The 10,732-nt window shown below is 34.3% G+C and overlaps 1 protein-coding gene across 1 annotated transcript; it reads right to left on the bottom strand.

Moving 5' to 3' along the window:
• Positions 1-10,177: 10,177 nt before the first annotated feature.
• Positions 10,178-10,732, bottom strand: LOC122012505. Its single transcript, XM_042569075.1, has one exon. The coding sequence runs from the start codon at positions 10,705-10,707 to the stop codon at positions 10,180-10,182; it is 528 nt and encodes a 175-aa protein (XP_042425009.1). The 5' UTR covers positions 10,708-10,732; the 3' UTR covers positions 10,178-10,179.

The following is a 10,732-nucleotide window of genomic DNA, read 5'->3' as shown; positions in this document are numbered from 1 at the left end:
TTCTCCATAAAAATAGTTTCTTCAAGGTGTCCATAAAGGAAAGCATTGGACACATCTAATTGTCGTATCAACCAATTAGAGCTAACAACTATAGATAGTAGCAATCTGATAGTTGTAATTCGACGACTCAACTAAAGTATCATTGAAGTCAATACCTGGTTGTTGATTAAAGCCTTTAGCAATAAGGCAAGCTTTGTAACGTTCAATAGATTCATCTACATGATACTTAATTTGGTAAACTCATTTAGAGCCCACAATATTCATAGATGGAGTACGTGGAACTAAGCTCGAGGTTATATTGCAAAAAAGAGTATCAAACTCTGTAGTCATCGCAGAACGCCAATTTGGATCTTTGACTATCTGTGTAAAACTGGAAAGTTTAACAAAATTTGAAGAAACAATAAGAGCACGTGGAAGAGAATAACGAGTGGAAACTAATTGACATCGTTCATAAATATCACTTAGAGGAAATAGTTGCTGAAAAGTATCATCATCAGAGCTACTTGGAGATGAGTGATCATATAGATTAGAATCTGAACTAGAGAGTGGATCACCACCAGCCGCTGAGTCTACTAGAATTTATAGAGATGTAGCAGGATCCAAGATATCATCCCCCTTATACTTTTAATATGTCCTGATGGAGCAATCTGTGAGGATTCTAGTATATTACTCGGTGATATTAGATAGGTTCCTTAATTATCTGAAGGAGGATCTAAGGTAGCAATTGCAAAGGGGAAAAAAGATTCATCAAAAGTAACATGTCAAGAAATATATATCCGCCCGGTCTAAATATGGAGGTAACGGTACCCATGATGCAAATTACTATAACCAAGGAAAACACATTGTTGAGAGTGAGGGTTTAACTTGTGTTTAGAGTATAGTCGTAGCCAGGGATAATATGCGCAACCAAAGATAAGGAAGAAAGAGTAATCTAGAGGATGATTATAAAGTCTCTCCAAGGGACACTTGTTTTGAAGTAGTAGTGGGTAAATGATTGATAAGGTAGACTATGGTTTGGACAACGTCATCCCAAAATTTAAATGGAACTGAGGCATGATGAAGAAGAGCTAAGGTAGTTTCAACCAAATGACAATATTTTCTCTCGGTGGATCCATTTTGTTTAGGAGTGTGAGGACAAGAGACTCAATGGAGGATGTCAAAAGAAGTAAGATGAAGATAAAGCACTTGATACTCTCCACCCCAGTAGGGAGAGTATTTTACGATCAAAATAATGCTCAACATGCTTTTGAAAATGATAAAAAATATCAAAGAGATCATATTTTATTTTCATAGGAAAAATACAAGTGAATTTGCTAAAGTTATCAATAAAAATACTATAGTAAATAAAAGTCCTAATTAAAAAGAATAGAAGCAGGACGTTATACATCAGATTGAATAATTTCCAAAAGAAAACTAGAGTTGCAAATAAAGGATGCACAAAGTAGTTTATGAGATTTTACTTTCATACAAGCTTCACATAAATAAGATGAGGACGTTAAAAAAGTTGGTAAACCAAAATGATTAATAATATCCTAAACAAGACATAGAGACGGATGACCAAGACGTGCATGCCAAGAGAATTTGTTCATGCATTCTCTAACAAAGGTTTTGAAAGAGGTGGGTTGAAGATGATAAAGACCATTTTTAGTGTCCCCTTGGAGTAAAATAGTTCCTATCGCAGGAACCTTCACAAGACAATGATGAGGATGCAATTCAAAAAACACATTATTATCAAGAGCAAATTGATGTATGGAAAGTAAATTTCTAGTGATAGAGGGAACATGAAGAGTGTTGCGCATGCGAAAAGTACGACCACATGAATGAAAGGATGTGTGTTTCAATGTGAATAATTTGTAAACCTGAGTCATTACCTATTTGTACCATGTCGGGTCCATGATAAGGCGAAACTTCTGTAAGAATATCATACTCCGGTGTAACATGATGAGTCGCTCCAGAATCTGATTGTCATCCTAGGATTTCATAAATCTATGATGTTGCATTAGGAGGGATGGAGAGTTAGAATGCTCCAGAATGAGATGATTAAGTATTAGATTGCTAAGATGAGAGAGGGGATCGATTTGATAATACATGTCCTAAAAAATTTGAATCAATATCTTTTATAACAATTTTAAGCATAATGACCATAGTTGAAGCAAATCTGACAGCGTCCTTGACCTCGACCTCGACCTCGGCCTCTAAAACCTCCAATCTGATTTTGATAACCATGTTAGGGAGGAGACTGATTATATTGATCAGGTTATGGAGCTTTGCTAATTATGTGTGCCGATAAAGATAGAGAATCTGATATCCTTTGAGATTATATTTGTAGAAGCCTTTCATGAGAAGATAGCATACCATGAAGAGTTTTGAATGACATTTGATCCATGCGAGTCGTCACACTGGCATAAAACTATCATATTGAGGACCTAAACCTGTAAAAACATGCATTAATAGTTTTGGATCAGAGACCTGATGTCCAATTACAACTAGGTTGTTGGCAATGGTCTTGACTAATTGCATATAATCATTGATAGAGGCATATTCTCGTTGCACATACTGTAATTGTAGAAGAAGTTTGAGAACTCGTGCTTGAGAGTGTGATGCAAAAAAATGATCAAGAGCTTCTCAAACCGGACGAGGGGTGTTGAGGCTAACGAGCATGGGGAGTATAGGCCCATTAATTGATGAAATTAACCAAGTCAAGATTAATTGATCATTCTTAAAGCAAATAGCATAGAATGGATCATCTTTTTGAGGTGGGGATGAAATACAATCAACATAACTAAATAAGTCATGAACACAAAATAATGGAAGAAATTGTAATTTTCATCGTAAATAGTTATCATAATCAAGTTTAATGGAATAAGAATGAACCATATGAAAAAGGAAAGAGCTATGTTATTGTGATGATACGGAGATCTCAGTAGAATATAGAAGACTTTTTTTTTTCCTTTTTTCACTCCATTTTTTTTTCTCTCTTTTTACTTTTTTCAGTTTTTTTTCTCTGTTTTTTTCTCATTTTTTTTTCTCTCTAGTTTTTTTCCCTGTTTTGTTTTTTTAATAGAATGGAGACGGAGAAGGAAAAAAAACATAGAAGAAGAAAAAAAAATGAAGAGATGAATAAAATGAACAAATAATAATTTTGTCTTGTTACGATTGACATTGTCAAAATTGTTATCGTCGGTGGAAAAGAGTTGTTGATGAAAGGAGAAGAAAAGTTGTTGCTGCCGAAACTACTGTTGTCGTCGTCAAAGTTGCCGAGGTTGCCGCACCATAGATGATGATATCAAATCAGTATGTTGAAACTCCTGTAGCTGCTGTAAGAAAAATTCAGAAAAATAAAATTGGAAGGAAGCAAAAGATGATTTTGATATCATGTTGAAACTAATAGATAAAGGAAAGAAATAAAAAATAATTCTTTGATGTGTGATTTATTAAAACCAATAGATTTTTTTATATAAATTGTCCAAATAATAATGTAAAGATTAAATATAACATAGCAATATTGCTATAATAGATTTGAAAGTATTATTTTTTATATTTGATTAATATCGATTTTGATTGATATAATAAATATCAATTGATTGAAATTAATTTAAAATTATTTTTTATTATTATCATTATCATTATTATGTAGATATTAGATGCCAAAAGATCTTAATCTCCTTACTGAGTCAAATTATGGCACAACCCTTCTTTGATGTCCACAAGCAGGAAGGGCAGTGTATTGCAGATGAAGAGCAAAATCTTTCTCAAAACAAGCAGCTCATAATCTTTTATTTGAATCACCATCAACCAATCATCTGTACGCCATCAGTCAATTGTTTTGCTTGATATGACCGACATATTAGAGTATATCTGTTGATTGTATCATTATTTAGTCAAATGTGTACCATAACGTTGACTTTTGAATTTCTGTTTAATTTGTTTAGGCTCTAGTCGACTGCCTTAAAAAATATATATATATTTGTTTTTGAAATTCTTTAGTGGATTTCTTTAGTCGACTTATAAACCTCCATTTGTCCTAAATTCATGATAGTTGAATTACAAACTTATTGTTTGCTTCATGTCAAAACTACTAATTCAAATGACATTGTGATTTCATCGGTCAATTACATGTGACCATCAGTCAATTGTACATAAAACCACAATTCTTGCCAACATTTGTAGGTCCTCAATCTACTCCAATTACTTTTCTAGTCGACGGAACCCATATCATAAATTTGGATTCACTTGAATTCGAGGTTTTGCACTTCTCCCTGTACCTCAGTACTAGCTAGTTGACCATTACACTATGACTCAACCATCCTATTGGTTGAGTTCGCCTAGATCTGAGTATAACCCTCATCCTAGGGTTACAATCACTCAAAATTCTCATTCTTCACAAGGTCCGATCTTACCTTTTGCCAAATGACCTTCGTGCCTTCCTGCTTGGACTATCCTCATCTTTAGGTCTTCACTAACATTCGACCTCCTTGACTTGTTAGATTAATTTTCATTTCATCAAAAACCTTCTCAGACTTTCTACCTAGCATCCACCTTCCCGGACCTATGGGACTTCCAACTCATGTGTACTTGTCAAGTTGCTTGTACCTACATGTTTGGCACGCCATATCATATCGCAATAAATACCTAACTTAAACCATGATCTAAAAATCGAAACGAAACGCATGCAATACCACGCGCTTAGGGAATGATTGCAACAATATTTCTCTGAGGCAAGGATCAACTTTTATGCTCTCTCACAAATCTTAAGGGTGTGTTTGGTTCAGGATTATTCTTGATAACCTTGATTATCCATCCAAAGTTATCAACAAAAACCTTGTTTGGTTTAGGTATTCGATGATTTCCGAGTAATGTTCCATGCCCGACACGTCAGCAAAAGGGTCATGCAGCCCGGAATCGGAAAACCTTAGAAAACTAAGGGTGTGTTTGGTACGCATATTTTTGATTTTCATTTTCTGGAAAACGCTAGCTATTTTTTTAGAAAACAAGCACGAAAAACGCAAACCAAACACCATTTTTCAGAAAATGCGCGTTTTTCAGAAAATGAAAATGAAAAACGCGCGTATCAAACGCACCCTAAGGTTTTTCTTGATTCCGGTGTTAACAAATTTTTTTTATCAAAAATACCCTCCGATAAGAAAAAACATGGAAAAAAGAGAAAAAAATGTAAAAAAAAATATTAAAAAATGTTTAAAATTTTTAAAAATAAATAATTTCAAAAAATAAAAAAAAATAAAAATATATAAATTTTAAAAATAAAAAACAAAAAAATTTAAATTTTAAAAAATTTTAAATTAAAAAAAAATAAAAAATTTATAAAAATTTAAAAATAAAATAAATTAAAATTAAAATTTTAAAAATGTAAAAAAAATAAAAAAATAAAAAATATAAATATAAATAATATAAAAAATATAAAAACATTAAAAAAAAATTAAAAAACATAAAAAAGTAAAAAAATATACAAGAAAAAGAAAAGTAAAAAAAACATTAAAAAATAAATAATAATAATAATAATAATAATAATATGTATAGTTGATTTTGTAATTGAGGGTAATACGGTAAAATATTAAACTAAGGTATTTATTAAAACCTTCAAATAAACAAGTTTTGGTTGCATTACCTATGTTGAACCAAACAACATTTGGTTATATTTTATTCCCCATAACTTTGGTTATATGATTACCTGGTAATCACATAACCAAGGTTATACATGATAACTTGAACCAAACGCACCCTAAAGGTTTGTCCAAGCTCACAGCATCATATCAGCTTCCTTAAATATAAAATTTATTTTATATTTTATATTTTATGTAAAGATTTTTTACATTAGCTATTATATTCATTCCCTAAATTTAGATTTTATGAATAGTATTTTTTTAAATTTAAGAATAAAATTGATAATGAAAAATAGATATTACATAAGGAGAGATAAAAATAATAAAAAAAAAGTGGAAGCCAAGAAAATAATAAAAATATAAAGATAATAGAAATTTTAGGGTTATTGGTGTAGTGTGTAATAAAAAATAATTGTCTAAATTTAATAAGTCTTAAATTTTAAAAATATCATATAACGTGGATAGTCTTAAGATTGAGTCCCCTCTTTGCCTCAGAAGTTTTCTCGAAGCACAAGTTGACTTTTAGCTCTCTGCTAGACTTTAGAGGTTCGTTTAATGTCTCAAGATCGAGTGCTTCCCATTAGCCTCAAAGGTTTGCCCAATGTTAGGATCGAGCAGGGCGGACCGGCCGAGACGCAAAGTAGCAACATATGTGAGGTGAGAAGCGGAGGAGCTGTTAGGTGTGTGACTCAAATTAGGGACTTAGGTTTTTCTGGTTTAAATATTTAAAGTCTACTTCGACTAAAAATATCAATTTATTCGGTTTTAATATATTAAGAGTAGACCTGACCCCGGGACGGGTCTGGCCCGGACCCGGCCCAGGCCCGTAACCGGGTCAACGGGCCGGTTGCCCGTTGACCCGGTTCGTCGGGTCGAACCGGAACCGTTGCCGGGCCGGTTCTGGTTCATTGGTTGTAAAACCGGTGGATTGAACCGGCGGTTCAGCCGCAAATATATATTTTTTTTTAAACGGCTTGAACCGTCGGTTAACCGGCGGTTCATAGCCGTTGGAACCATTTTTTGGGTATTTTTTTTCAACGGTTAGGATCATTTGACCGTTTTTTTATCAATGACTATGATTTAATGTCCGTTACTATCAAAACTCTATAAATAGAGAGCTCATTTCATCATTTTTCACACACATCTTCTCTACTCTTAATCTCATTTTCGTATTCTCTAATCTCTACACGCTTTCGTTTCCAATTTTCAATTACAATGGAAGGAGGCCGCGGAGGTGCATCATCTCAAGCTCGGAAGGGAAAGCAAATAATGAATCCGCGGGAGCAGAATCCCAACATTCAATCCACCGATGATGAGATCGAGCATCTTCCGAATTCGACACCCAAAACACAAGGAAGTACCGATGCAATTACTTCTAAGGTTCGGGAACTTCCTCCTCTAAAGTCTTCTATTTTCACTAAACATTTTGAGAAGGTCACTCTTCCGTCGAGAGAAATGCGTGCAAAATGTAAGCACTGCAATGCTTCCTATAAATTCCAAGCCGGCGGCGGCTATGGGTCGTTGAAACGACATGTAGAAACGAAGCACCCGATGGAATATGGACTCGACCGTTCTCAAACACAATTATCAAGATTTTCTTCAACTAGCGGTAGTACCGATTCCGGTTTATTTTTATATTCGGATAATAAATTAAGAGAATCATTAGCTAAATTTGTTTCTGTAGAACATCTTTCTTTTAATTTTGGATCTAAATGCACATTTGAAAATTTTTGTAAAGAATCTCTTAATCCATATGCTAAACGTGTTCCTAGGACTACACTTACTCGTACAATTAAAAAATTAGTAAAACAAGGAAAAAAGAATTTAATTGATGAATTTAGTACATTAGATAATAAAGCTTCTTTATGTTCCGATATTTGGAGTGATCATTGGCAAACACATTTGTATATGGGTGTGACTTGCCATTGGATCGATAACTCTTGGAACCTCCAAAAAAATAATATTAGCTTATAGAATTTTTGATGAATCACATAATGCTCATAATATCGCACAATTATTATGTTTAATTTTAGAAGAATATGGTTTAACTCATAAAATGTTTTCAATATCATTAGATAATGCTAGTTCCAATACCGCTTGTATAGATGATCTAAAATTTGTTTGTCAACCTATTATTGGAGGTTTATTTTTTCATATTCGTTGTGTATGTCATGTTTTAAATTTATGTGTTCAAGATGGTTTAAAAATTTTAGAAAGTTATATTAAACCAATTAGAATTATAATTTCTTATTTATGGTCTCATCCATCTATAATGAAACAATGGGGTAGGTTTTGTAAAATTAATGGAATGAGACCTAAAAAATTTCCACGTGATGTACCAACACGTTGGAATTCAACATACCAATTATTACAAGATTCATTTCAATATAAAGAATTATTATGTTCATTTTTTGCACAAAACACTAATACTAATATATATTTATTTTCACAACAATGGAATATTTGTAGTAGTATTTGTGAAATTTTAAAAGTATTTAATGATGCAACCGAACAACTTTCCGATGTTTATTATCTCATTGCTCAATTAGTTTTAGAAAATTTTTCTAATATAGTATTAGTTTTAAATGAACATATTAATAATGAATCTTTATCTCCTTGCTTCTTAGCTATGAAAACTAAATGGGAAAAATATTTTTATTTAATTCCTGAAATTTATTTAATTGCATTTGGTTTAGATCCTAGATTTAAATTAGAAGTTTTACAAGAAATGTTAACTTTATATTATGACGCTTTAATTTCAATTAAAGATTCTTCTTCCCCTGATCCAGTTAATATTATATATAATGTTAGAATTTATTTATATGATATTTATAATCAACATTATATAAAATATGGAACACAAATTAATATTTTTGAAATACAACAAACTACTAGTAGTAATTTAAAACTTACAAAAGCACAACTCTTATTAAAAGAACGGACAAAACGTCCACGAGGATCCTCAAGTTCCACACATGAACTTGAGAATTATTTTACGACTTCTTTTGATTTTAATGAAGCAGATAGCGAAAACTTCGATATCTTAAAGTGGTGGTCACAGAAGGCTCAAAGCTTTCCCGTTCTCTCCGTGATTGCAAAAGAAATTTTAACTTGTCCAGTATCAACTGTTACTGTGGAGCAGACGTTCAGTGCCGACGGCAACATATTAGATGAACGACGATCAACTTTGTCTCCCGACTCATTGGAAGCCCAAGCATTACTGGACGATTAGACCAGAGCGGAGAAAAGAATCCAAGGAATGCAACTTTTAGATAACGATGTTGAAGATTTTGATATTGAATGAACAAATACGACAGGAACAGAAAATGGAAGTGAATGAAAATGTAAAAGGATAAAAATGTAAAAGAACTACGTGGGCTTTGATTCCGCTAAAGGGATACGTAGGCAACTTAAATAAGTGCAAGCTCTTTTTTCAATAAATTTTAATTTCTAATTTTTAATTTTTAATGTTTAATTTTTAATTTTTAATTTTTAATTTTTAATTTTTAATTTTTAATTTTTAATTTTTAATTTTTTTTAACATATTAATCTTGAACCGTGACAAACCGTGAACCGGCAGTTCTGAACTGTAACTATCTTGGGCGGTTAAGGTTAAGAGTCGACCTGCCTGGAATCGTCGAACCGGTGGTTCCGAACCGTCGAACCGGCGGTTCCGAACTGACGAACCGGCGGTTCCGAACCGTCGAACCGTCGATTCCGAACCGTGGTAAGGTCTAATTAGGAGTTTTAAAAACTGAAATTGAATCGAATTAATCAAAATAACTGATATGTTTTTTAAAAAAATAAATTTTTAAAATAACTAAATTAAAGTTTTAAATTTGCTAAGTTCAATAAGTTAATTCTAAACTTTTGCTTACTCTTAATTTTAATAGTCTACAACTCACTTTTTCCACTTCAACTCTTAGTTGACTTGAGCATATAGAACTTTGTCGGATAATTAGGATGCCTCGTGACTTTTACTATCTCTTGCGTGTAAGTTAGCCATCACACTGTACAAGTCGGATTCTACTCCACCTCAGCACCCACCTAGTTGGCAGGCTTTCACAACTTCATCAGGTCAGACCATATTGTACAGGTCAGATTCTAGCTCCACATGCATCCCACGCATGAACAACCGATTTCAGTGATCATCAATTAATCAGCTGGTGATTGAAAACCAGAGTCAAATTTCAAACTACAAATGTTGTCGTTCTAATGCAAAAGATATTTAAATTTCAAACTTCAAATATTTCTTTAAAGTCCCACTGTTCAATGATTCGACAATCCAACTTCGAAGCAAGCATTAAAGATTTGCAACTGCAAATTAACTAGGCGTACGGTGCAACCCATTCCATGATTCTAACAGCTTTAAAGCTATAAAAACAAAAACATTTTCCATTTAAGCGCGCGATCTTATTTAGGTAGGATCGAGATTAATGGATCGGTTTTGAACTGATTCAATCAAAAAAAAAAAAAAAAAAGAAGAAGAAGAAAACACGATTAGGATGAACAATCGAAGGTTGTCTTCCAGGAATTGATGAATATAATCTCGGTTCAGTCAGTGAGTGAAGGCGTAGAAGATGGTGGCGATGTAGACGGCGAGGGCTGTGCAGACGAGGGTGACAAGTGCGGCTACGGCGCGGACAGTGGAATGGCTGCCGCAGGAGAGCAAGCCGAGGCGGATCTGGACGACGTTAACCATGGAGAGGAGGAGGAAGAGGGAGCCAATGATGGATCCGACGGCGGAGGCGAGCATGGCGAGACGGAGGACGCGGGCGTCGATGTGGGCGCGGAAAGCCTCGTCGACGTCGTTGCTGTTGAGGAGGTTGATGGCGAGTTTGAGCCCCTGCGCGACGAGGCTGGAGAAGAGGAAGAAGCTGAAGGAGACGACCTCGAAGACGAGGAGGTTACGGGCGACGCCGGGGCCGGCGTCGCACGCCGACCGGTTCTCGAGACTACGCTGCCCCGGAGAGGCGATGGACAGCCCCACGAAGACGGCGACGGTGAAAAGCGAGTTCACGTTCACCAGCCCATCGAGGGCCGTCACGTGGATGCTCGTCGTGCTGGGGTTGCCGCTGCTCATCATGCCAGATATGCATCTAGCTAGCCAC

Source organism: Zingiber officinale, chromosome 1A (assembly GCF_018446385.1).
Source record: "Zingiber officinale cultivar Zhangliang chromosome 1A, Zo_v1.1, whole genome shotgun sequence".
Classification (NCBI taxonomy): domain Eukaryota; kingdom Viridiplantae; phylum Streptophyta; class Magnoliopsida; order Zingiberales; family Zingiberaceae; genus Zingiber; species Zingiber officinale.
The sequence above is the reverse complement of the archived record's forward strand: the minus strand, read 5'-3'. Positions and strand labels throughout refer to the sequence as shown.

Coding starts and splice junctions, on each gene's coding strand:
- LOC122012505 (XM_042569075.1), bottom strand. CDS start 10,707: ATGATGAGCAGCGGCAACCCCAGCACGACGAGCATCCACGTGACGGCC.